We start from the raw sequence: 25,566 nt of genomic DNA, 5'->3' as shown, positions 1-25,566 counted from the left end.
AAGTAATAAATGCATGAACTAGTTTTTCAGCGTCACTCTGAGACAGGATATCTCTAACTTTAGAGATGTTGGTCACATGAGAGGAATGTGTGAGTGACCGAACAAATGAACCTTCTGAAGTTTGGAAAACTGTGTCCACGAGGACTCCAGCATCACCGCGTCTCCACCTGCTGGTGAGGACCCGCCTCTGCCTTCGTGCAGACCAACTGCTGCACAGCGTTACTAACAGGAGGATCATTTCCATGGTGGACACAATCAGAGTGCTGCATCTGCCAATCAGCAGTGATTTTCTCTGTGTAGCCCCTCCCACAGACACACCTATGGGCCCAGTTCTCACCAATGCAGCACCGACAGCCTGTCAGTGGTGACCATTTAAGCCAATCACCTGCCAGCACCTGTGTAAAGATGAAACTGAGGAAGTGAAAATGAAAAAGCACATCATCTCTGATGTCTCCTGTAACTGATTCAATAACGATGCTAATGATGTTTCTGCGGTCAGGTTTTATTCTGATTTTATTCTGATTATTAATGAGCAGTATTTAAATGAACTGTTTTAACCTTTAAAGCTTCTTTTCCTTTGATGTCTCCTGTTTCACTGTTATCAGGAGTGTTTTGTCTTTGTGGATGTGCCAAATAAAATATTTTTCATATCGTTTTAAGACAGTAAACTTTAATTACGTTAAATTAGAGCTTAACAATCCTTTTCACCTCCTGCTGTGAGACCTGGTTACCCCATAACAGAATATGTTGAAATAATTTCTCACAGTCACCTTTTGCAGTCAGACTATAAATACATAAGAAGACGTAGTTTTAGAGCAAGCGAGGGATATCAGTGGAAAATAAAACCTGACGGGCCTCAGCTCTCCGGAGTGGAGGGAAATGAAGCTACTTCAGCAGCGAATAGAGGCTAACAGCGGCTAACAGCAGTGAATAGAGGCTAATAGAGGCTAATAGCAGCTAATAGAGGCTAATAGCAGCTAATAGAGGCTAATAGCAGCGAATAGAGGCTAACAGCGGCAAATAGAGGCTAACGGCAGCTAACAGCAGTCCATATTGACAGAAAGTTCAGCATATTTTCAACAGCTTGCCTCAGTATCACTGTCATCAGACAGAAGTGAGTTTCACTCACTCACTGATTCCTCCAAACTAAATACAGGTGGACACCAGCTGACACCAGTGATCTGACAGCTTACACTACAGATGAATGTTATTTTGCTGACTTCAGGGGTTAAAATGTTAAATCCTGCAAGATACTTGACACATATCTGTTTCTTATTTCTGATTTACTGCTAAATGTTGATATTATTCAAATATGTTAAAATGTAATGTGAATTAAATGTTTTTATATAGAAACAGTAGTAGAGGCCAGGCGTGGCCATTACGAGGCCTAACAACAACAGTTAGAAACAAACAAATAATGGTGCAGTAACATCGGCTGTAGATGTGATCATCACAATGAATCCAGGGCGCTTCTGTCTGGTGACCTCGGCATATCAATGTCGAAAAAACTGTGGGAGGAGCCACGGGAGTTCAGGGTCGGATCTGAGACCCCTTAGGAAGGACTTTCATTGGACGTCAAAGAACTTCTGTCCACGAGCTCAGGAAGTTCTCAGGGCGTGCAGGGGAACAGCTGACATGTACTCGATTTATTGTCGAGGGTGGAAAGAGGACTTTGAGGAGCTCCTGAGTCTGACCGAACCTTCGTCTGTGAAGGAGACACAGCCTGAAGATTTGGGGGAACCTCTGCAGATACACTGGCAGAGATGCTGTCTGGTTCAGGACGTCAGGACTGACTCAGACTTGTCCTGAGATGATAACGGCTCTGTACATCACGGGCTGTTTGGGCTTTAAGGTGCGGACAGCACCTTTGTACTGGCAGACTGAGGTGGTTCCCTTTGGAGGTCTTCCAGGCAGGAGACCCCGAGTGAGACCAGAACCTGCTGGTCTGGTTAGGAAGGCCTCAGAAGTCTGGAATACGGCTCAGCCTGCAGGTGACCTGACTTTGATGGATGGATATGTTTTTACAAGCAGACACTTCTGATGAGCGCTGGGGTCAGAGCGCAGCTTGTTTTTGTAACGTTTTTTATTGTTGGCAAGAGTGTTAATAAAAAAATCGTTAATCATGAAACAGAAACACGAGAACACAAAGAGAAGAAGAGCGTTGGGTCAGGTCTAAATGACCTGTTCAAGTTCAATAAGCAGAAAGAGGTGAACATGTTTCAGTAAAACGACCCTGATGGTTTCCATCACAGCACGAACGTCCGGCTCATATCGGCCTCGGGTGAATTCTGCTCAGCCCGGACGCAAGTGAAGGAGGAAGAAACCACAGTGACATCAGAAACAGTTTGGCACCCGCACTTCCTGTCTCATTACATCACACCGTTTCCTACAACTCAGAGGAAATACACCAGACAAGCCTTTTATGGAAATGTAAGGTCGGTTAGGTTCACTGAACAAAACCATGACAGCAGGTCCTCGGTGATGAAGCAGAATTCAAACAAACAACAACAAACCTCAAACATCTGAAGACGAATCAAACTGAAACTTCAGGCAAGACGTGCAGTCAATGAACCAAAACCAGAACGCTGTGTGTGTGTGTGTGTGTGTGTGTGTGTGTGTGTGTGTGTGAGAGAGACTGGGTGGGGTCTGAATAAAAGTGTGTCCCGTCAGATATCAGAGACTACTTCTCTTCAGCTCACCCTCCATGATCATGCAGACGCAGACAAACAGCCGAAACTATCCTGAACATTTGATAGAGGGTCAGCATGTGCGGCTGAATGATTTAAGAAGTACAGCTGAGCGTCAGGGTTTGGAGAACCAGTACCTCTACAAAGAAGACATCCCTGACTACCCCCGACCCGAGTTCTACGTGTCTCACCTGAAACATGACACAGAGCGACGGGGGCTATGTGGGATCCGGAAGGACAGAGGCTTCAAGGATCCTCGTGGAGGCTCCTCGGATCCTCGCCATCTCTCCCTGGTGTGGTGGAGTCTGGCTGTGGGACCCGAGGAGATCCAAGCGGCTGAGACGAGGCTCCTGAAGAAGACCTACCCAGACGGGATGGAGGAGCAGGCTGCAGAGCAGGAGAGCTTCCTGTGGAAGTTCGCCTCCTCTCCAGCCTTCAGGAGGAGGTCGAGACTGGGCTCGTACCGCTTCAGGTTTCCTCTGGAGGAGGTGCTGACGGCCTACAGCGAGCAGGTAATCCTACGTTTAAATGACTGTTTGCATTCACAGAGCTGACATCACTGCCCGTGAGCACCATAAAAGAGTCAGAGATGTCTGTGAACTTCATGTCAAACACTTTTCAGAGGCAGAGTTTGAACATGAATATCTAAAACACTGTTAACAACAGAAACCTGACAGTTTCACCCACATGGAAAAGATATGAATAAATCTTATAAAGTTTGTATCTGTCTTGTGTGAAACTTGTATGAAAAGCATAAAGAGTGAAAACACATATAAGAGCCCTTGAAAAATTATATAATGAAACTTGTATGTTTTGGATACTTCCTAAAACAATATATGAAAGTAATGAGAAAGTGGCCACTTTCATGAGTAAATCATATAAGTTTTTACTATTTCTTTTCCATATGGGCACTGGTGGGTCTTACCAGAAACATGAAACAGGGTCTAGTATTCAAATATCTGCATCCTGGATCATTTAGATATTTTAAAACTTCAAGTAGTCCTGTAAAAAAACTGCAAACAATAACCTGGGACTGTTTCTGAATGATGCATATTTATATTTCTCCATAATGTTAAAACACTGAATACTATAAATATTACATTCTTAGTCACAAACTGAAGAACGTGCTTTTTTCATTCAGCTTACATGGACTCAGTAAATATTTCAGGTGGAAACACAAACATCAGCCGACTGGAACAGACCCAGACTCAGCTGATGATGGTTCAAATATACTCGCAGACAAAACCTGCAGATTGTTAAAAGATTCTTTTCTCAGTTAAAGCTCAAATAAAGTGTAATCACAACATTCCTGACAACACTGAACAACAGGGCACTTCCATCCTTCGTTTACAGCGAGCTGCTGTCGTGACTCAAAGCGCGCGTCGACCGAAACTCGCTGTGCCGCGTCACTCTTTCTGTCTCTGGAAGTAAAACTGAAACTTCTGTTATCGTCCCCAGTTTTGCTCTGGAGCTCCGCCCATCATGAGGGTGTTCAAGACCTCGCTGTACAAACAGGAAGTGCAGTACTCTGTGCTGGTCCACAGCCCGGCCAATCAGCTGCTCTTCTCAAGGTTTCCTTTGCTCCCTGATGATGACCCGGACGCCGTCTGCACTTATAGAGACGGACGCTTCATCTGGAGACCGGAGGCCATGTGTAAGACACACAGGTAAGAATCACACAGGTAAATGTGGAAATGACCTCCAGTGAGAGACTAAAAGCGCCCTCTGACCTCTGTGTCTCTGCCCGTCCTCTCAGCTACGAGTTGATCCGAGGACCTGACGAGAACCAGATGGACGCTCGGGGGCCGATTAGGCACCCAGAGTTTTATGTGTGGGATCACGTCGCCGTCGCCCTGCACATGGAGAACAGACAGGTACCTTCACTGCTCCTCCTCCTCACTATCAGCCAGCCGGCTCCTCCAGCCCGCCCCAGACTGCATCCACCACAGCGTGAGCGCTGAAAGGCTTTGAATGAACCGCCATGTGAAGAGCTCAGAGTGCTGGATCATCACGTCTGACTCTGACAGTTTAATTTGTGACTGAGCTTCAGTTTCATGGTTGTCTTTTTCTGTTTCAGGTGCTGAGGTTTGATCCTGATCAGCTGAGAGAAAACCTGAGGTTCTGCTGGAGGGACAACAGGACAATTATACCCCAAACACGCTTTGATCACTTCTGCAGAGCCCACTCCCTCCTTAGACGCCTGTGGCCCAGATACTCCTGGCTGGAGAAGGAGCCCCCACTCCGGCCTACCTGAGGCAATGAATCCACATTTGTCCTGACAGCTGCCTCGAGTGGACACTAGGAGAACTGCAGTCTTTGTTTTCTTATTAAAAATACTCTAGTAAAAGTAAAAGGTATCTCTGAGGTTGTGTCTACTATGAATGTGATAAAAATAAAGAAATAAAGATGAAATGAAGATAAATGAACTCGGGGTGGCATAAGCTCCACCCCCGGCAGCCCTGAACTGGATCAGTAGAAGATGATGGGCTCAGAGTTCCAGCAACACAACTTCTATCACACCTGGAGACTGATGAGGTACAATACAAACAGTACAGCGAGTAGCTAGGACGCCAATGTCACAGCCTGGCCCTCGCCATAATTTGTATCATGGTGGCTGGACTTTGTTCTCTGTGTTCTGTGCCTTTAAATGTCTCTGCAGGTCCCTTTGAGAGCTGGCAGCTGCTGATTGGTTCCCTGATCAAGTGGCTTTTTTAAAAACCCTCCCCAGCAGCAGCTGAGCTGTGTGTGTGTGTGTGTGTGTGTGTGTGTGTGTGTGTGTGTGTGTGTGTGTGTGTGTGTGTGTGTGTGTGTGTGTGTGTGTGTGTGTGTGTGTGTGTGTGTGTGTTCGTTCGTTCCTGTCTAGCTATCTTTATGAGGACGGAAAGCTGCATTCTACTATACTTGTGAGAACCAACAGTCACTCTTCATGCAGCTGAGTACATCAGGTGTTTAAAACAGAAGCTGTGCAGGTCTGAGATCAGCAGCTCTCTGAAACACCAAACTGAGGTCCTGGTAATGCTGATATATAGTGACACAGTTACATGAGTGATTCAATTCAATTCAGTTTTATTTATATATATATATATATACTGTGTATATATATATATATTTATATAGCGCCAAATCACAACAAAAGTCGCCTCAAGGCGCTTCATAGATACAGAGAAAAACCCAACAATCATATGACCCCCTATGAGCAGCACTTTGGCGACAGTGGGAAGGAAAAACTCCCTTTTAACAGGAAGAAACCTCTGGCAGAACCAGGCTCAGGGAGGGGCGGGGCCATCTGCTGTGATTGGTTGGGGTGAGAGAAGGAAGACAGGATAAAGACATGCTGTGGAAGAGAGACAGAGATTAATAACAGATATGATTCAATGCAGAGAGGTCTGTTAACACATAGTGAGTGAGAAAGGTGACTGGAAAGGAAAAACTCAATGCATCATGGGAATCCCCCGGCAGCCTACGTCTATTGCAGCATAACTAAGGGAGGATTCAGGGTCACCTGGTCCAGCCCTAACTATATGCTTTAGCAAAAAGGAAGGTTTGAAGCCTAATCTTGAAAGTAGAGATAGTGTCTGTCTCCTGAATCCAAACTGGAAGCTGGTTCCACAGAAGAGGGGCCTGAAAACTGAAGGCTCTGCCTCCCATTCTACTTTTAAATACTCTAGGAACAACAAGTAGGCCTGCAGAGCGAGAGCGAAGTGCTCTAATAGGGTGATATGGTACTACAAGGTCATTAAGATAAGATGGGGCCTGATTATTTAACCCTCCTGCCATCCTTTAAAAAACTCACACCCATCACCCTAGGGACCATTCTCAGCCACGCCATAAAAAGACCATATATCCATATTTTATTCCACTTTAAATTAGCCAACCTTGTAAAACTACTTCTCCCTGAAATATTCATGTAAAGTTTTAATTATATTTTCGTTGTTTTAACCCTTCAAATCCCAGTGTTATTACATGAGCGCCCTGTGTTATAAGCCCCAAAAACCAAAAAACGAAACTAAATATTTCCACAAAAAACCAGTTGAAGTAATATGTGATTGTCATTATAAGTAGGCCTTTAGATGGACCAAAGATTGGCACCAACATACATTTTGACCTGCCATTATTTTTTTTGCATTTTTTTTGCAATTTAAAAATTAAAACTTCAAGGCCCTGAGTCTTCATTGACATCCAAGAAAAGAAGAAAAAATAAAATCATATGATGATAATTTGGGGTTGAAAAATAGCGTTTATAATGGAAGTCAATGGGCAGAAAATGGTCCCCAGGGTGATGGGTGTGGGGATTTCTGCTGCTCAGTCATTTTAGGCTGATTTAAGGAATTCACACTGGAATATTAACATTGACAGGTAAAAACTATCCTGTGGCAAGTTAGGTTATATTCCACTGAACACAGTGGAAATGGCAGCCATTTAACACATAGCAGTGGCACAAAAAGGTCCCAAGAAGGCAGGAAGGTTAAGACCTTGTATGTGAGGAGCAGGATTTTGAATCCTGGATTTAACAGGAAGCCAAAACAGGAGAAATCTGCTCTCTCTTTCTAGTCCCTGTCAGGACTCTTGCTGCAGCATTTTGGATCAGCTGAAGGCTTTTCAGGGAGTTTTTTGGACTTCCTGATAATAATGAATTACAGTCGTCCAGCCTGGAAGTAATAAATGCATGAACTAGTTTTTCAGCGTCACTCTGAGACAGGATATTTCTAACTTTAGAGATGTTGCACAAATGGAAGAACGCAGTCTTACATACTTGTTTAATATGTGCGTTGAAGGACATGTCCTGGTCAAACATGACTCCAAGGTTCCTCACAGTGTTACTGGAGGCCAAGGTAATGCCATCCAGAGTAAGGATCTGGTTAGATACCATATTTCTAAGATGTTCAGGGCCGAGTACAATAATCCTTTTTTGTCTTTAACTTTATCAATAAAACAGCTGCAGCCTTCACTACAGCACATGTGGTACTTTAACCTTTGTACTGTTTTCCTCACTTAATTTTACAGTTAACATGTGAACATGTTGGATGATCTGTCTGCTGTCACTGGGTGGTGCTGAGGTCTGAATCTGAGCGCAGCTCCTGTAATCACAAACTGAAATATAAAGTTGATCTCAAATCTGAAATAAAGCTGATCCTTCTGTCCTCACACACTCAGGATCTGAAGCTCTTCTCTTACATTTTTTAGTCCTACAGTTCTGCTGATATGAGCTGTTTTTTTTACAAAAGGACGAAGCCTTTTAAACCAGCAGATTATCCAGTATAATGTTTACCGTTGACTTGTTGGTGCTTGCAAATGCAGGTCTACAAAGATGAGATGATGGAGCAGGTTTGAGTCCTGGTTCAGTCTGCTGCTGCAGAGGTGGAGGTGTTATCAGCAGTGTTTGAGCTGCTGCCTGAGCTTTGGACAACAAAGATAAATGCTCTAAATGATTTCTCTCAAAGGATGTATGGAGCACTGCACATGTAAACGCCGTGTCCCCTTCCTCTGAGCCGAACAGACAAAAGGACAGCACAGCCAAGCAGCAAACACTTGTATTATGACTCTGCCTCCTGATTTGGGCTGGGTCCAGTCCTTGGATCATCTTACATCTTCTGCAATGGACATCTTCCTGTAAGAGGAGACAGACGACACCTCTCTTCGTACACATGGCGACCGTCTCCATCCTCCAGTCAGCTCTTCAGTGGAATCCTTCACTGCAAATACACACAAACTGTACTGGGGGCTTAAAAACTAAAGTAACTAAAACATGGAGGTAAACAAGTGTGTGTAAATGTACTAATCAACTTATATATGCTCGCCATGTTTGTTTTTAACTGCAGCTGATGATGTCAGACTCTGCTTCTAGGCCCCGCCCATTAAACACACCTGTACCTACATAGATAAGCTCTGTTGGCTGAATTCAGCTGAAGTGGAGTCCACTCTGCATGGACACAGCCTCCACTGACTGCCCTCACATGTGCTTTAGTGCAGTGTACTGAAGCACAACACACACACACACACACACAACCTGGCCAAGTCTACCAAACGTCCGTGCCCAGGTAACACCACGTGGACGTGACTGCTGGGACAGAGCGACTCTTCTGTCGGCACACAAATGAAGCTGCACTGCAGCTAAAAGGCAAATAAGACTTTTGTATATATTCAGAGAAACAAGCATCGCTGTGCTGCACTGCACAGGAGAGGCTAGTAGTTTATTACTCATTTATTTAATGGGTTTGCTGTGGTAACCAGTGCACAGTGGGAGACAAAGGAATATGAGTATAAACATGGCTGTGTGTTGATGCAGCCTGTGCCGTGTTCATGTGAGAAATGTCTGCCTCTTGCATCCACATTATTAATGACTCACACTCCCAGCTCTTTGTATTACTGCACATCAGTATAAAACCTTCACCTCTCTGCGTGTTTGGGCTTTTCTTCTTCTTCTCACATTTCAAGTTCTTAGATTTTTGGCTTATTTGAAACTAAAAGTCTCAGATTTTCAGTTTGTGAAGAAAAAGAAGAAAACAGAAACATTTGGATCGAATAAAGAAGCCTCTGTGTGACGGCGACGTCTCCACCAGCCAGCAGAGTGTGTGTGTGTGTCTGTGTGTGTGTGTGTGTGTGTCTGTGTGTGTCTGTGTGTGTGTGTGTGTGTGTGTGTGTGTGTGTGTGTGTGTGTCTGTGTGTGTGTGTGTGTGTGTCTGTGTGTGTGTGTCTGTGTGTGTGTGTGTGTGTGTGTGTGTGTGTCTGTGTGTGTGTGTGTGTCTGTGTGTGTCTGTGTGTGTGTGTGTGTGTGTGTCTGTGTGTGTGTGTGTGTGTGTGTGTGTGTGTCTGTGTGTGTGTGTGTGTGTGTGTCTGTGTGTCTGTGTGTCTGTGTGTGTGTCTGTGTGTGTGTGTGTGTGTGTGTGTGTGTGTCTGTGTGTGTGTCTGTGTGTGTGTGTGTGTGTGTGTCTGTGTGTGTGTGTGTGTGTCTGTGTGTGTGTCTGTGTGTGTGTGCCTGTGTGTGTGTGTGTGTCACAGAGACAAAGTCTTTTTGTCCTCTGTGTTTTCTTCAGTTAAAGTCAGTTTTCAGCTTCGTCTGTTCTTCGTCAGTCATGACGCCGCCACCATCATTTCTCCTCCATCAGCTCTGACATCACTGTTATGGTCACATGAACGTGGCGAGGACAAATAAAAGCTCACTGTGTGAAACTAAACAGCTTAAAACACTAAACAGAACATGGAAACGAAATAAAGACAGACGGCTTATGGTGACCAACCTTTACTACAGCTGTACTGTGAACTCAGTACTGTAGGACATTTCCCAGACTGGTTACTCTGCAGCACTGATGATACACACGTAAACACTGCAGCCGTTCACACTCGCAGACACACAAACAGGCTGTGTGTAGCTCCGCCCCCGTGACCTCCCCCCAACCTCCATCACAGAGACACACTGTACAGTGTGGCCGGACAGTCGTCCCTCACACACACACTCGCAGGATGGCTGCTGTCTCTCCTCCAACGCCCAGATCCTTCATCGCCCTCCTCTTCCTCCTGTCAGGTGAGAAGCACACACTCTGACATCAGCGTGACATCACAGCACAGGTCCTGACTCGTGGGTGTGACAGCGGCGCTCAGGTCTGTTTGTATGGCGTGAATGACGCCTCGTGGCTTCCTGTCTCTTTGTCTGTGTGAGCTCGTCTGTTCTCGTGGTCGTCTCCTGCTGGTCGACTGTTTCTCTTCTATGAAGGATTCAAAGTTTACCCAGCACAGAGCGCCGGTCAGCTACAGGAAGTCAGTACTGCGTGTTTCCTGTATTCTGCGTGTTTTTATTCGATGCTTATCGCTCTTGTTGGTTTTATGTCACATCACAGCATCTCGTGTGTTTACATGTGCAAACGTCATGTTTGTGTGTTTGTGCTGCAGGTGGACGGCTTTCGTCCGTTTCCTCTTTTAAAGTAATGGAAGGGGGCGTGGCCTCTCTGTCCTGTCAGTACTCCGTGCAGCGTTTCGGGCTCAGCCGGGTCTGCTGGGGTCGCGGCTGCGGGACCTTCTGGTGCAGCAACATCCTGGTGCAGACCGACGAGAACGGTGCCGTCACACAGGTGTGATTACATCACAGAGGTCAGATTACATCTCAGAGTCACAGAGGTCAGGCATAACGTTGAGAACTTGATTATCTGGGGTTACCTGGCGCTCCTGTAAGCTCCTCCCTGTTTATTCTTCTGTTGAATTCATGCTCCTCCCCCTGGTTGTATAACCCTGGTCCTGGCTGCAGGTGGAGGACCGCTACCAGCTGACGGGGGACATCATGGACGGGCAGATGGACCTGGACATCCTGAACGTGAGGCGGACAGACAGCGGGCCGTACTGCTGCAGGGTGGACATCAACGGGCTCTTCAACGACCAGAAGATGATCATGAACCTGAGAGTGGTCAAAGGTGAGCGACTTGTTTTATTTCTGAGGTTCTCCAGAGTTTGGTGATTCAATGTTTGTCCCTCTCAGCTCCGGTCTCGGCGCTCGTCCCCAGCTCTCCTCCTCCAACAACAACAGCGAGCACAACGACGGAGCTCACGACTGAACGAGTGACGGAGTCACCGACCTCCACAGGTGTGACGACAGGTGAGGTGAACTGTCTCTGTTAACTCTTCTCTGTGATAGACGTCCACTCCAGGTCTCTGGTCTCTGTCTCGTTTAGCCAACTGGAAAACTCTGCTGTCGTCTCAGCTGGACCTTCTGAGGAGAAACTCCACCCTGCTGCACGCTGACACCCTCACTGTGAGTAAGCACCACCCTCGCCATTACCTGCCATCTTAGGCCACGACGTGTTCGGGATTGTACAGCCACTAGCTCATAGCTTAGCTTAGCATGGAGGCTGGAAACAGGGCAAACAGGTGAGACCAAAGCGGAGCACGTTGGAGCAAACAAACACCAGGAGCTCGTGCGTACACCACAGTGTTGAGAGTCAGGGTGAGGACGTCCGTCCCACAGTTACCGCTGGGAACAAACTGGGTCATCAGCAGATCCCAGCTCAGCAGCATGAATGGATGAAACCTCACCGACCTTCTGGTTAGTGGCTGCCTGCTCTGCTGCCTGAGCTACAGCCCACTTTAAGAGTTCATGTCCTAAATTAACCGTTTCAGCCTCGGACCTTTGTTAGCCAGCTCCAAGCGAAACTGTCCGTGCTGCAGTCTGATGAATCCTCTCCACCTGCAGGTGGAGGACGCTCTGCCCTCCCTCTCCCTTCAGATCAACGTTCCCGTCCTCTCTCTCTCCGTCAGCGTGTTGATGGTCCTCGCCGCAGTGTTCCTCTTCCTGGCCTTCAGACGTACGTCCTCCATGTCTCTGCAGCACGTTTGCACACAGACACAAACATGAGGTTCATTTTTTGTTTTCTGCTGCAGGTGGAATCTACAGACGAGCCTTAAAGCCCGGCTGGTGAGTTGAGCACAGGAAGCAAACAGCACGCTAACACGCTGATGTCACACAGCGACAGCCAATCACAGCCAGCCAGCTTACTCTCACACCTGAAACAAAGCACGCAGAAAGAAACACAGACCACCTCCACAACATGAATCAGAGTTATTGCTGCAGTGCTGAGGCTCGCTCTGGCAGTAACTCGGCTGTTTGTAACTCTGCAGCTTCTCCTCTGAAGAACCTCCTCACATCATCTACGAGATCCGCATGAGGAGGCCGGTGCAGGAGAACATCTACACTCTGGACTAACAGAGGAACCAGAGCGGCATTCGTGCAGGGAGGACGCTGGTGATGTTTCTGTTTACACTGTTATTAGAAACACTGTGATGAGCTCAGCACTGAGAGCGTGTTTAATGATTTTTGGTTCCTGGGTTATCTCTGCTCGTTGTTCATGTCTATTCTACTTTCTCTTTACATTTGTGACAGAAAAAATAAAGAGGCTGATGAATGTGAGATGTTGTGGTTAAATCTCAGTGGCCTCCATCTGTGATCTCAATAATAAAGCTGTATGTGTGGAAGCCTGAGAGCCAAATAAAAGTCTGTCTCAGTTCTTAGCTATTCTTTTTTTTATAAAAACAATAATCTGGGTGTCCCCAACCTCTAACAAAAACGTGGGTTAAAGCGAAAAAGTTACGGCCTCCCCGTCGGGGAATCACTGCACTAAACCCTTGTGCAGTACCTTTGTTTGTCCATGATCACAGCCCTTTGGGCTGGTGGCGCTCTACACCATTGACGCACATGCATATTTCTCCACCTTGTGGCCAAAGACGGTATTACACCCATGACTCCCCGTGGGATTGTTTAGCTAAACGGCCCTAAACCGTCTCCCATTCATTCTCTATGGTAGCGCTAAACCACTACGGATGTAATATATTATTGGCCACTGTGGTCTCCCGGCGCTGTTTCGTCATTTTTAAAACTTTCCACCTCCAGAGAAGAAGTCAGACCTCAGCGCTGAGTGCTCATTAACCACAGGTAAGTAAGGTTACCTGAAATAAGAGTAAACCTGCAGCATAAATACGCAGCTGTGTTTTGAAGGTTTATGACAGCTGGATTCATGTTTAGTTAAACAGTTTGTTGCTGTGTTCATCATGAATGAACGGCAGCTTTCATTACTCCGTGTGTGTAAATCAGCTGAGTGGGTTTCTGACAGAGTTATGTTGGCAACATTAAACGTGTGTGTGTTGTTTTCATGTTGATAATACACACACGCACACACACACACACACACACACACACACACACACGCACACACACACACACACACGCACACACACACACACACACACACACACACACACACACACGGCTCCACCTCAAACCCAAACCTCTTTTTAAGCATTTCTGCAGCTGGGTAATATCCATTGATTATTTAAAATTACATTGTAAATTGCAACTAACAACAACAAACCGCTTCTACAGTAGCTAACATGTTCGTGGATGATGACGACCAATCAGACACCACGTCAGTTATGGAGGAGACAAGCAATGAAGCAGTTGAAGCTACTACAGTAAGTGTTCAGTGTTCTTCAAGTAAAACAGATGCATCAACCCAGACTGAGATAAGTAAGTCAGACGTAGCGGCACAGCAGCAGTCTGATGTGCACGTTCCAGTCTCAGCGGACCACACCTACACAAGCAGACAGGAGACTGAACTGGACAAACAAGTAGACGTGGATGATGGTAACTCCCAGGATTTGTTCTTGTCATTTGATGAATCTAGTGAACCAGTGAACTGAAGAAGCTTCTCGGATGAGAGGTGAAACGTCTTCAAGCAACTTAAAGAAGTCCAGACGCTTTTCTTTGCAAGCTGCTTTGACCTCCAGCTCTCGAGTCTCAGACTTCAAATACCGCACATACAAACACAAGACTTCTTCTAGTTTATGAGCCACAGTTAAAACAATTACACAAGCGGTGTATGAAGTGTGGCTCCCCGATTGTACAAGAAGAAATCAAAGAGCTTCAAAATGAAGGATCACAGTTGACTCTGGAGCTCAGTACGGATGGCAGTCTCAGCCTACTTTGAGTGGCACCAAAGCAGAAGGAAACCTGCTTCTAACAGCATCAGTTTTTTCAGTGGCATTCATTTTGCTAAATTTTGTAGTAACTTGAACCTAAGTGAAGACACATACACGTCATTGAGAAAGAGATTTGTGTTTCCTGTTATTGAGAAAATGTGGATAAAAGAGCAAAAGTAGTGAGTTAAAAGCCATGAAATCACAGGAAGAAGTTGTTGTCTGTGGAGATGGCAGGTGTGATTCTCCTGGACACTCAGCCTCTACAAACACCTACACCCTACCTGTCACCCAAGTTTCAAATTCTAATGCCATTGAAATCAAAGGATTTAAAGAAGCTCTAAAAACCAGAGAGGGAAATAAAGTGTCTCAACCATTTCCACTGACAGACATCCTCAAACTGTAAAAGAAACGATGGTCAGCAATCCTGAACAGCTTCACCAGTTTGATCCCTGGCATGTGGCTAAAGCAGTGTCCAAAAACTGTCAGCTGACTGTGAGAGAAAGGTTTGTGAAGGTCTGGGAGCTCGGATTCAATCCATCATCAGTGCGCATGTGTTTTCAATGTTGAGTGGTAGTATGATGCAAACATTGTGTTAGTTGTGTTTCACTTCTGTAGCCTGTGTGCATCGCACTGCTAAATGTGTTGTGTGTTTAGAGTTTTGCTAAATGGGAGATTCAGACTTACAAATGGTGTCCTGACCAGATGAATAGTGTTTACGATTTTGGCAGATCCATTTGATGAAGGAGTTTTCATAGTTGACAGTCATACCCAGGGAGCGCTCCGATCCCTCCTGTTGAAGCTCGATCGATTAAAGACACGTGTGCACCTGTGAGGGAGCGGAGCCTCAGGCTGCAGGAGGAGGTGCAGGGAGAGTACGTCCTGGACTTTGGGGATTAAAGGATCGTCTTTCCTGTGTCTTCTGGAGACGATGACTGGTGAATGGACTGGTCTCTGTACTCTACTGCAGCACTCAGAGCACGTCATACACCCTGTGTGTGTTTAAAGTGTTTCATATTCACACTCAGGCGGACATTTACGCCTGGAGAAGGAAAGGCAGAAGATTATTGGACTGTGGAAATGATGCCACTATCGATTATAACAGCACGGCGAAACAAAACCGCTGTTTCCGCCCGGTTTCGAACCGGGGACCTTTCGCGTGTGAGGCGAACGTGATAACCACTACACTACGGAAACTGTGCAGCTTCCTCGTCGCACACAGACATCGATAGGCTGGGCCGTGGCCCGTTATCTGTGACCTGATGAGGGTTGCATTAACATAACTGTGTTTACACATCGCTGTGAGCAGGTTTCCGTAGTGTAGTGGTTATCACGTTCGCCTAACACGCGAAAGGTCCCCGGTTCGAAACCGGGCGGAAACACTAATGGCTTTTTTTTTCTTTTCCTATCTTGAAGAAGAAGAAATGCTAGCTAACAGCAGAGCCGTTAGCCGTGTGCGTAGTTTGAACGAGGCACGCGCAATCAAAGTGTGCACGCCCAATCAACCCAAAACGTTTCAGTGGGACAAACGTATCACATGTTCCAGGGAACGTATCGCCACTGGTGTTTCTTACTGCTGCTTTCACTTCCGTTTACGTGAGTCAGTACACGTTAAACAACTACTCACGAGGTAGTGGTCCACGCGGACCAGTTAATGATGCGAAACGTGTGTATGAATAAAAGCAAACGCCTGTTTCCGCCCGGTTTCGAACCGGGGACCTTTCGCGTGTGAGGCGAACGTGATAACCACTACACTACGGAAACCTCTGCAAGGCTGCTCACGGTGTGCATAGAGGAGCCCGGGCACATGCCTGTCTGCAGCTTGGAGCTGCTTTACGAAATATGATTGTAGTACAGCTGCTCTGCGTGTGCACAGGGACTGACTCACACACAAAGATCACAGCGAAACCAGAGGCTGGAATCCCTGCACCAACATTAAACATCTTCATCAACTGAACTGTTTGTGCCCATCAGAATCACTGTCGTGACAGATGTGTGGCACTGCAGGAGCGCAGGCCTCATAAGCCCACAGGTTTGCTCACGAGGACTGCATGGAGGATTCTGTGTACTGTAATTCATTATTATCAGGAAGTCCTAAAAACTCCCTGAAAAGCCTTCAGCTGATCCAAAATGCTGCAGCAAGAGTCCTGACAGGGACTAGAAAGAGAGCAGATTTCTCCTGTTTTGGCTTCCTGTTAAATCCAGAATTCAAAATCCTGCTCCTCACATACAAGGTCTTAAATAATCAGGCCCCATCTTATCTTAATGACCTTGTAGTACCATATCACCCTATTAGAGCACTTCGCTCTCGCTCTGCAGGCCTACTTGTTGTTCCTAGAGTATTTAAAAGTAGAATGGGAGGCAGAGCCTTCAGTTTTCAGGCCCCTCTTCTGTGGAACCAGCTTCCAGTTTGGATTCAGGAGACAGACACTATCTCTACTTTCAAGATTAGGCTTAAAACTTTCCTTTTTTCTAAAGCATATAGTTAGGGCTGGACCAGGTGACCCTGAATCCTCCCTTAGTTATGCTGCAATAGATGTAGGCTGCTGGGGATTCCCATGATGCATTGAGTTTTTCTTTACTCACTATGTGTTAACAGACCTCTCTGCACTGAATCATATCTGTTATTAACCTCTGTCTCTCTTCCACAGCACGTCTGTATCCTGTCTTCCTTCTCTCATCCCAACTGGTCGCAGCAGATAGCCCCGCCCCTCCAGGTTTCTTCCTGTCACCAAAGTGCGTGTTCATAGGGGGTCATATGATTGTTGGGCTTTTCTCTGTATGTATTATTGTAGGAGCTACTGTACAATATAAAGCGCCTTGTGGCGACTGTTGTTGTGCTTTGGTGCTGTGTAAATAAAATAAAATCGAATTGAATTCAGTGTCGATTTTTCCTTCATGATGTAGAAAGCTCGGGTTGTGTTTGGTTTGTGGACTTGCCTCGTTTCTGGCCGAGTGTGTTCTTTGGGAAACATATTTTCTGTGTCACCGTGTTAGACCTCCTTCTCTGCTCTCCATCTTCACGGGTGGAGCAGTGAGCACTGGTTCCTTATCTCTCTGTTAGAGGGACCACGGGATTCGTCCCATCACTTGGGATATTTGCATCCATGTTTCACTGTAAGCTGATATTACAGTTCTCTTTTAATTACAGAAATATGTCAGTATTTGTGCTATAATATATGTTATGTTGCCACCATTATACATTTCTAACTTTCCCCTGCCTTATCCTGTATCAGTTTGTTACGTACTAGCTTACTTTACAGCTAACAGCTAAATAATTAGCACTAAGGACATACACATAAACATCCAAACAACATGATTTACTTTTACTCCTGCAGATGAAAGTGAAAGCAGGACTCTGAACTTCATGTGTCTGCAGTGCAGATACTTTCTCACACACACACACACACACACACACACACTCCAGTCTGACCTGCTATCCCAGTCCTTGCTGTTACATCACAAACAGCAGGAAGTTCCTTATATGGGCGTCAGGATGTCCGCTGCAGCAGCAGGAAGCGCCATTTTTGGCCTTCAGCAGCACCGGGATTTTCCTGCAGGGTGCTGCGGTCACAGTCCGATCACACACACACACACACACACACAGGGAGGATTTAATGGCAGCGTTCAGTGAAGCTGTCACTGTTTAAGCTTCTGATTCGACCTTTGAACTCTGACCTTTGTCGGATCCACTCAGACTGACAGGAGCTACAAACCTGAGTGAGAATCCCTCGAACAGTGACTTCAGGTTTTGCCTCAGAAACGTTTACGCCGCACGTAACTGAGGGTTTCTGACTTTTGTCTCATGTCACATGACCTCCATCAGCTGATGTGACACACACACACACACACACACACACACACACACACACACACACACACACACACACACACACACACACACACCTCCTACAAATTAAAAGCACCAGCAGGGTTCAGACTTTTATTGTTGAAGCTCTTTGAGAGGAAACAGGTGGAGTAGAAAATGTAAACATACAGGCCTACTCAGTAGGCGGAGCACGTGAACACATGTTCACCAACATGCGTGTAAACAATATGTACAAACTACGGGATTCATATTTACACCACGAGGCGACCTTTGACCCCGCACGGTAAACATTTCTGCAGTCCGATGCTGTCAGTCTGAGGTCAAAGGTCAACACATGCTGGAGCTGTGGGGGGAGGGCAGCTCTGCCTGGGGGCTCGCCATCGGTGAGGAGCAGGAGGGGGAGTAGAGGTGGGGGGACGGCGAGGAGCTGTAGATGTGTGACAACGAGGAGGAGGAGGTGAAGCAGGGGGAGGAGCTGTGTGCGGGGGAGGAGTATGTGGGGGGTGTGGTGATGGTGGCGGTGGAGGCAGAGTTACTGTTGTTTTTGCGCTCGCGCTGCCTCTGGTGGATCTTGGCGTGCCTCTTGCGCTCATCGCTGCGGGCGAACTTACGTCCGCACTCAGCGCAAGCAAACGGCTTCTCGCCGGTGTGAGTGCGGATGTGCGTGGTCAGGTGGTCGCTGCGGCTGAAGCTGCGCATGCAGATGCGGCACTGGAACGGCTTCTGACCCGTGTGCACGCGCACGTGGCGCGTCACCTCGTCGGAGCGGGAGAAGCGGCGGTCGCAGCCTTCAGCGGGGCAGGCGTATGGCCGCTCGTGAGGCGGCGTTTTGCACTGGCGGCCAGTGGCAAACTTCCTGGGTCTGCCAGATTTGGTGAGCTGCGCGTTGTAGGCGGGGCCAGGAGGCTGGATCTGGATCTGCGAGGAGAAGGCTTTGATGGTGGAGAGTGGCGTGAGCGGTGGCGGCTTCTGATCCACGTTTACGCCGGGCTCGGCATCCGACTGCTGCGGCAGAAGGTAGTCTGGCAACATCGTCACCAGCGAGGACGGCTGCAGGCCGAGACGGGACGCAGCAGCGGCGGTGTAGGCGGGAGGCGGACCCTGCTGCGGCGAGAAGGCCAGAGGGGCTGGCTGACAGTCTGTGGCCGGGAGGAGCGGCTCGGCGCCGGCTGAGGTGTAGGTCGGTATTGCCGAGAAGACCGAGGTGATTTCAGCAGAGCCGCAGGTCACCTGGATGGAACTGATGGTCGAATGGGATGGCGATGATGATGTCACTGACGATGAAGACACAGGAAGGCTGGAGGCAGTGGGCGGAGCCGCCACGCCGACCAACAGGCTTAGGAGAGACTCCGCCCACAGATTATTGCCGCCACAGGTCGACACAGACGGCTCAAAGGAGAAGCGGCCGCTGTACGCCAGCGAGGGCAGGCGGGGCGTCAGTGGGAGGAGGCTCTGTAGGTCTGGGAGGTCCGAGAGGGAATCTGAGGGGAAGAAGGAGGCGCACGGGTGAGAACACGTCACAGCACACTTGGGAGTCTTATTTATTGGTTCATTAGGAAGCACCCTTTGACCTCCGTACGGTGGCCTGATTGGTCCATGAGCTCTGCCATGGTGCAGGGAAAGCGCACCTGTGGCTCACACAGCTGCAGGTGTGAGCCACAGGTGAGCACGAGCTCAGCTTTACTGACAAACATTTAAATCACAATAAAACACTCTCTCGTGCAACTTTGCAGTCTGTAATGCGAGCTGCAGCATGCGCGCGCACGCGTGCGACACAGATAAACGGGTGACCGGCTCCTCACCTCCGTACTCTCCGGATTCTCCGCTCAGCTGCCCGGCTCCCTCGGCCCCGGAGGCGGCCAGCAGCAGCATCTGCAAGTCCTCCAGCTTCGGGTATCCGTCCAGTGGAGACAGCGGCGGCGGTAGACCGGGTAGCGGCTCCGGCAGCAGAGCCCTTGTGGCCGCCATGTCCCTGCGGGGGGAGCTCCTCGGCTCCCGGAGCTCCTTCGCTGCTGAGCCCCGCGGAGAGGCGCTCCTTCCGGGCGGAAGCTGCCGCTCGCGGGACGCCAACGCTGGAGGTGAGACTCTACCGGAGGGTCACCGGCGCAGGTGAGGCCGCTGCGTCATCAGAGGATGTAAACAACATCAGCTGTTTGTTTCTGGCTGTCGCGAGCGCACAGCCTGAACTCGGTGCTGTCAGGTCCTCTCGGAGGATTCCCGCCTTTATAAAGACTCCTGCGTGACGTAGATTCCCAAATATGGCGGGTCGGAAGCCCATATTTGGTCCGAACGGGGCGCGTGCTCCCGCGGCCGTCCGCGGTCCCGGCGCCCCTTGTCCCGCGCTTTCAGGAGCGAACACGGTTCGGCCCGGTCCGGGGCTCGGCCTGGCCGCGTACCCGCCGGACCGAGCCCGAAACGCGGCGCGCGGCCAGACGCCATGGCCGGAAACCCCGGAGACACGTCACGGCTCCGCGCTGTGTTTGAGGGCTCGAGGTCACGTGGAGCGCATCCAGCCGCGTCATCACTTCCTCCTACCTTATTTGGGTGGTTTCCTGTGAGCGCGGCCCCGAGCCGCTCTCACCCGCGTGCACGGCCGGGAACAGCGTGAAAACAAACCGGCACGTGCGACAACAGCGCTCCATGTACGAGGAACGGACAGAACATTAGGAACAGCTCCGTATAGGGAAACGCAGCAGCTGCAGTTCCGCTGGCCGCCAGCAGGGCTCCAGCACACACCTGAGCTGTGTCCGAAGCACTTCCGGTCTCCGAGCTTACATTTATTTTTGTACAAACACAATACAACGTTCAGTAAAAACAACCACAGCCCTCACCTGCTGAGGCCCAAAGGCACACCGGCAGTCATTAGAGTCACAGTAGAAAAAACATCTCCACATCTGAGACTTCTAAGAGGAGCGTGGCAGGAGAACAAACCGTCCTACCGTAAGTAGTTCATGCACATTCCTGCTGTCACAGAGTAATTGCAGCACAAGTTTAAGTAGGTATGACGGTTTGCCACTTAACTTTGCCCATCAGTACAGAACAGCAGGCACAGGTGAGGATGAACTCGGGTGTCAAGGATGGGTGTTGATGATGTCACAGAGTGTTCACAGGGAGGCGTGGCTTCTCCAGGAGCAGGTCTGTCTTTAATAAACGGCCGGTGTTGCTGCTGCAGGTTTAAACTCACTGAACCTGAAAGTAATGAAATGTCAGCGAGCGCCACCGGGTCACCTGAGCATCATTGTTCCAGTCTGTGAAAGATGTCCGGTCACATTCACAGCTCCACATCCAGGTGAGGTCTAAGGGATGTTACCTGTGCAGCAGCAGCCTCTGATTGGTCTGTAAGCTTTGCCTCACTGTTACATTTAAGCTTTAATGACAGCACACAGGCTGAGAGAGGAGGAGCAGGAATAAACAAGTGGGTGTACAGGTAGAGTCACCACCTCAGTTACACAGCCTATGTTAGCAGTTCTGTTACCACTGCTCTCCCCAGGGCTGAGTGACGAGCACACCTGTGTGGGGTGGGGGACGAGTCTGCCGACAGGGACGAGGTGGAGCGGCTGAAGGCGTGGTGCAGGGACAGCAACCTGCTCCTTAACCGGGGGCGATTCTAGGATCAGAGCTTTAGGGGTGCTGAGCACCCAGAGAGCTGCCCAGCCAGGCAAGATAAACTTTACACATCACGATAAGACGTCTTCCCCGTCTCTGTCAGTCCCTGCGTCCTTAAATGTTGTCCCGAGTTGTCTCTGAATGTCTCCTCGGTGCATTTAAACCCCTGCTCCTCCCTGTCCTCACCGTCTGCTGTCTTCGTCTCTGTTATCAGTCATCATAATTTTACCATCTCTGTGCAAGTCTGCAAATTTCTTTATTAAATCATAAGATTCTTAAATTCATCAAGTCTCTCTGTGCCTGGGTCCTCGTCACAAAACATGACATCACTGCTTTGCACATTTTAACACAATTTAATCCCACATTTGTGAAAGAAAAGCAAAACACTTTTTTAAAGTCTGTAACAAAACCATCAAATCTGATCAAGGTTATTTAAATGCTGCAAAAGAAGAATGGATTGGAATAAAAATAAAAATACATATCCTAACCTTCATTACTGGGAGAATAATGAACGATGCTCACAGTGAGTGAAAAGTAAACTGAGAGCATTTTTTGGACCGAGATTCACTTTTAATGTGTGTGTGTGTGTGTGTGTGTGTAATATAATACAGACACATAAAAACACTCCCGAAACAGAAGAAATTATTACAAAATATTAATAAAAACTATAAAACTGGAGGCAACAGCCTGTGGTAGAATGTATACCATGCATGAAAAAATCTTTTATGACTTTCATGCTTTCATAGTGGTGCTTGGGAGAGCTTGACCTTTTATCAGGTGGTCCACACTGTAACAAGTGTGAGAAACACTGATAAGTGTGTGTGTGCTTTTGGAAAACATTTAAAGCTGCAGTACAGAATCTTTGAAACAAGCTTAAAACATTTGTAGAAACAGAGCATCTGCTTCTCTTTACAGCTTTACAGAGGTTTCAGTAAAGCTGTGGCTGAACCACATAAAAATATATCATTAATTTTACTCTCCCCGATCAATGATAATGTTATGTTGGGATGTTGTTAAAGAGGGTCAAAATGTTTCAGCCCAGTTTGTTTAGCAGATTCTGTTTAGCAGCTTTAATACAGGGAGGACACAACTTCCAGACTGTGAGTAAAATCAGGTTTTCCTCTTTGTCAGGTTCACAGTTTCTGCCTGTCACTGCTCCCTGTCTGTTAGCTTACCTGCTTCTTCCTCACCTCGTACTTTCTCCTCACGTTCCCTCTTTGGACTGACAATCATACACAAATAGATTCAATTAGATGAAAAATTACATTAATATGAAAAAATACTATTAAGATCACTAATAAAAAGTCCTCTCAGTGTACTTTCAACCAAAAGGCAAATAACCAAACCACACGAACATCTAATAAAAGATAAACATTGAAACACTGATCCAACATTATTCCTGATTGATGGATCATTTGATTTTACACTTTTACCTGACGTGGCTCCTTTTTTGAAAAAACTTCCTCATATCCATTATGAACCTGGCTGTCTGTACACACACACACACACACACACACACACACACACACACACACACACACACACACACACACACACCAGGTGTTATAAGGTTAATGGGCATTCAGTCAGTTAGCATCCATTTCAAACAGGACAGTGGTAACAACAGCAGCTACGGACAATTATAAGTCTTAGATTTTAAACAGGCTGTAAACATTTCAATGGGAGCAACAGGACGGTCAGATGTGGCTGATTTTACAGAGCAGGACGGATTGTAGGGCAGCAAACATCGTCAGAAAACACGTTTTCAACACTGCAGGTTACCTGGTGTAATGTTTTTCCTACCAACTATATAAAGAGTAACTGAAGGTTAAATGCAGCCAACATGTCCTGTTTTAAGCCAGACACTTCCACCTCTGCTCCGCTGCGTCTCAGCCACCATCGCTCTGGCAGACAGAGCGCTAGAGCCAGAGCAGGGGGGAGCTGGAACAAACCACTTTGGGAGGCGGGGGGGTATCTATACTTTTGTTGTTAAAATGTTACGTCTCAAACAAGTAAAGTACTGTATGCTTTTTATATTTTTAGTAGTGTGTCACACAAACAGCAAATATTGTCAAAAAAAGTAAGAAATCTGTGGGGGTGCTTTGATTCACTTTGGGGCTGAAGCACCTCCAAAATGGGCTACAGTCGCCCCCGTCCTCAACACAACCACGACCAAGGAGACGGTCGTGGCTTTCAGGAAAAAAGTAACATTAAACCACTTTACATCAGTGACGATGGTGACGGACATGCAAGAGGACACGTCGTGGGGGTGAACACAGCAGAGACTTTATTTCCTGATGTCCTCCTTCTATTTTTCCTCAAACCTTTATTTAAACATCAGTACAATACAAAATGGATTTAAACAGTACCACAATAATGGTGTTGTACTTACAAAATGCATGTATGCATAGATAAACAAGTACAAGAACAGTATTCAGAAACAACAATATAAATATGTTAGGGGGAAACTGATCAAGCCAAAGAACAAAGTGACTGAAAGATCTTGATTTTTTCACAAACACCAATCGTTTTATAGCTTTGGGTTCGTGGAGTTCTTAACTGAGTTAGGATACTCTACAAGTTCAAAGGAGAATACATAAAAAGAGGGAGGTCTTCCTAAACATGTGGACTTGTGAATATGAAATTTAGCCATTAAAAGTAACAAGTTAACCAAAAATCTGTTATCAAAGTTGGATTGTTTTTGGTTTTTGTGCAGAATAAACAAAACATATTTCCAAAACAGTACAAATCCTTTAAATACATTTTCTGAGATAAAAACACAAACTCTGCCAGAAATCTTGCACAAGGTTACAAAACCAAAAAGATGTGCAGTAGATTCCTTGGTTTTACAAAACGCTGCAGCTCGTATCAATGTCTAATCTGAATTTGCTTTGAAGATCATCTTTAGAAGAATAAATTCTGTGTATTCATTTATAAGAAATATCTTTCATTTTGTTGGTAATTAAAAACTGATTAGGGAGTCTCCAAACTTCGTTCCACATGATACCATCAGAAAAAAATGACACATGGTAGCGTGGTTATGGTACTCTGAAATAAAGCTCTGATCGATTTATTGTTGTCTTTAGGTTGCTTAGAAAAGCAAATCTTGCCAACAAAAGTTTGTATGTTTGTGTGGGAGTGAAGTGATATTAGGTTGATTCTTAAACAGCATACAAACCCCTGATGGTATCAGGCCAAATACTTTTGTATAATCATGACGACTTATAGCTAAACTGAAATGTAAACAAAATTCTTCACAGGAGCAAAGCTGGTTGACTAAAACAATGTTATTCCCAAACCAACTATCTAAGAAGAGAGATCTATATAACTGTGTGGACTAAAGTTATGCTTGTAAACAAGAGTCCGTGCTAAAAAAGCTCGACGATGAACAGCAGAGATTTTTAAAGGGATTTTATCAAAATTACAAGTAAGGAAAAATTCACCTAACTTCAAATTTCAAAATTCAAATTTTATTTGTCACGTACACAGTCATACACAGTACGATATGTAGTGAAATGCTTGGACAACTGCTCGTGACCTAAAGAAAACAAAAAAGGAAAAGGCTATGAATAAGATGGGAAATAAATATGAAAAATTAAAAAGGGTAAATTTAACTAGGAAGGAATAAAATATAAATTAAGGTTAAAAATGAAATAACTGTACAACACAAATTAGAATGAAGGGTAAATTTAACTGGGAAAGAATAAGATAAAATATATAAATTAAAGTTGAAAATAAAATAACTGTACAACAAAATACACAATATAGAACTATATAAGAATGTATGAAGAAATCTAAATATAAATAAATATATACACAATAACAGCAGCTGTACAAGTATTAACTGGAAATGAAGAATATAGTGACCAGTGTTGTGCAAAAACAATGTCCAGAAAGTCCAGTGTGTGTGTAAGAACCATATGTGTGGGTCAGTACTGTGTGGTGGTGTGATTGCATGAACTTAACTTAGCATGAACACAGGTATAGTTT

The 25,566-nt window shown here is 46.5% G+C and overlaps 3 protein-coding genes and 3 non-coding genes across 7 annotated transcripts; 3 read left to right on the top strand and 3 right to left on the bottom strand.

Moving 5' to 3' along the window:
- The first annotated feature begins 22 nt into the window (after positions 1–22).
- LOC113031047 (uncharacterized) lies at positions 23–5,040 on the top strand. The gene is made up of 4 exons (XM_026182904.1): positions 23–3,199; positions 4,146–4,354; positions 4,444–4,561; positions 4,765–5,040. The coding sequence occupies exons 1-4, from the start codon at positions 2,705–2,707 to the stop codon at positions 4,939–4,941; spliced, it is 999 nt and encodes a 332-aa protein (XP_026038689.1). The 5' UTR covers positions 23–2,704; the 3' UTR covers positions 4,942–5,040.
- A 4,945-nt stretch (positions 5,041–9,985) lies between these two features.
- LOC113031052 (hepatitis A virus cellular receptor 1 homolog) lies at positions 9,986–12,579 on the top strand. Of its 2 annotated transcripts, none has more exons than XM_026182916.1 (8): positions 9,986–10,209; positions 10,575–10,753; positions 10,927–11,089; positions 11,155–11,259; positions 11,348–11,427; positions 11,866–11,977; positions 12,054–12,087; positions 12,291–12,579. In XM_026182916.1, exons 1-8 carry the CDS (start codon positions 10,149–10,151, stop codon positions 12,373–12,375), a joined length of 819 nt encoding a protein of 272 aa, XP_026038701.1. In that variant the 5' UTR covers positions 9,986–10,148; the 3' UTR covers positions 12,376–12,579. The 2 variants fall into 2 exon arrangements, with proteins under 2 accessions (XP_026038701.1, XP_026038700.1); XM_026182915.1 differs by having other exon boundaries at positions 11,155–11,271.
- Positions 12,580–15,265: 2,686 nt separating this feature from the next.
- Positions 15,266–15,338, bottom strand: trnav-cac (transfer RNA valine (anticodon CAC)). The gene has a single exon. It is a non-coding gene; the product is annotated as a tRNA-Val (tRNA).
- Positions 15,339–15,450: 112 nt separating this feature from the next.
- Positions 15,451–15,523, top strand: trnav-aac (transfer RNA valine (anticodon AAC)). Its single transcript has one exon. It is a non-coding gene; the product is annotated as a tRNA-Val (tRNA).
- A 309-nt stretch (positions 15,524–15,832) lies between these two features.
- Positions 15,833–15,905, bottom strand: trnav-cac (transfer RNA valine (anticodon CAC)). Its single transcript has one exon. It is a non-coding gene; the product is annotated as a tRNA-Val (tRNA).
- Positions 15,906–18,070: 2,165 nt separating this feature from the next.
- On the bottom strand, positions 18,071–20,415 carry LOC113031039 (early growth response protein 1-like). Its single transcript, XM_026182894.1, has 2 exons — positions 19,773–20,415; positions 18,071–19,451 (listed from the first exon to the last, which is right to left on the bottom strand). The coding sequence occupies exons 1-2, from the start codon at positions 19,936–19,938 to the stop codon at positions 18,298–18,300; spliced, it is 1,320 nt and encodes a 439-aa protein (XP_026038679.1). The 5' UTR covers positions 19,939–20,415; the 3' UTR covers positions 18,071–18,297.
- Positions 20,416–25,566: the final 5,151 nt, after the last annotated feature.

This window comes from Astatotilapia calliptera, chromosome 10 (assembly GCF_900246225.1).
Source record: "Astatotilapia calliptera chromosome 10, fAstCal1.2, whole genome shotgun sequence".
Classification (NCBI taxonomy): Eukaryota; Metazoa; Chordata; class Actinopteri; order Cichliformes; family Cichlidae; genus Astatotilapia; species Astatotilapia calliptera.
Note: the sequence above shows the minus strand (reverse complement) of the source record. Positions and strands in the feature narration are given on the sequence as shown.

Excerpts from the sequence above, each read along its gene's own strand:
- LOC113031052 (XM_026182915.1), top strand. The coding sequence starts at position 10,149 with ATGGCTGCTGTCTCTCCTCCAACGCCCAGATCCTTCATCGCCCTCCTC. Across the intron at positions 10,210-10,574 it reads CCTCCTCTTCCTCCTGTCAG|GTGGACGGCTTTCGTCCGTT; the intron begins GTGAGAAGCACA and ends TTTGTGCTGCAG. Across the intron at positions 11,272-11,347 it reads CTCCACAGGTGTGACGACAG|CCAACTGGAAAACTCTGCTG; the intron begins GTGAGGTGAACT and ends TGTCTCGTTTAG.
- LOC113031039 (XM_026182894.1), bottom strand. The coding sequence starts at position 19,938 with ATGGCGGCCACAAGGGCTCTGCTGCCGGAGCCGCTACCCGGTCTACCG. Across the intron at positions 19,452-19,772 it reads AGAATCCGGAGAGTACGGAG|ATTCCCTCTCGGACCTCCCA; the intron begins GTGAGGAGCCGG and ends TCTTCCCCTCAG.
- LOC113031047 (XM_026182904.1), top strand. The coding sequence starts at position 2,705 with ATGATCATGCAGACGCAGACAAACAGCCGAAACTATCCTGAACATTTG. Across the intron at positions 3,200-4,145 it reads TGACGGCCTACAGCGAGCAG|TTTTGCTCTGGAGCTCCGCC; the intron begins GTAATCCTACGT and ends TATCGTCCCCAG. Across the intron at positions 4,562-4,764 it reads TGCACATGGAGAACAGACAG|GTGCTGAGGTTTGATCCTGA; the intron begins GTACCTTCACTG and ends TTTCTGTTTCAG.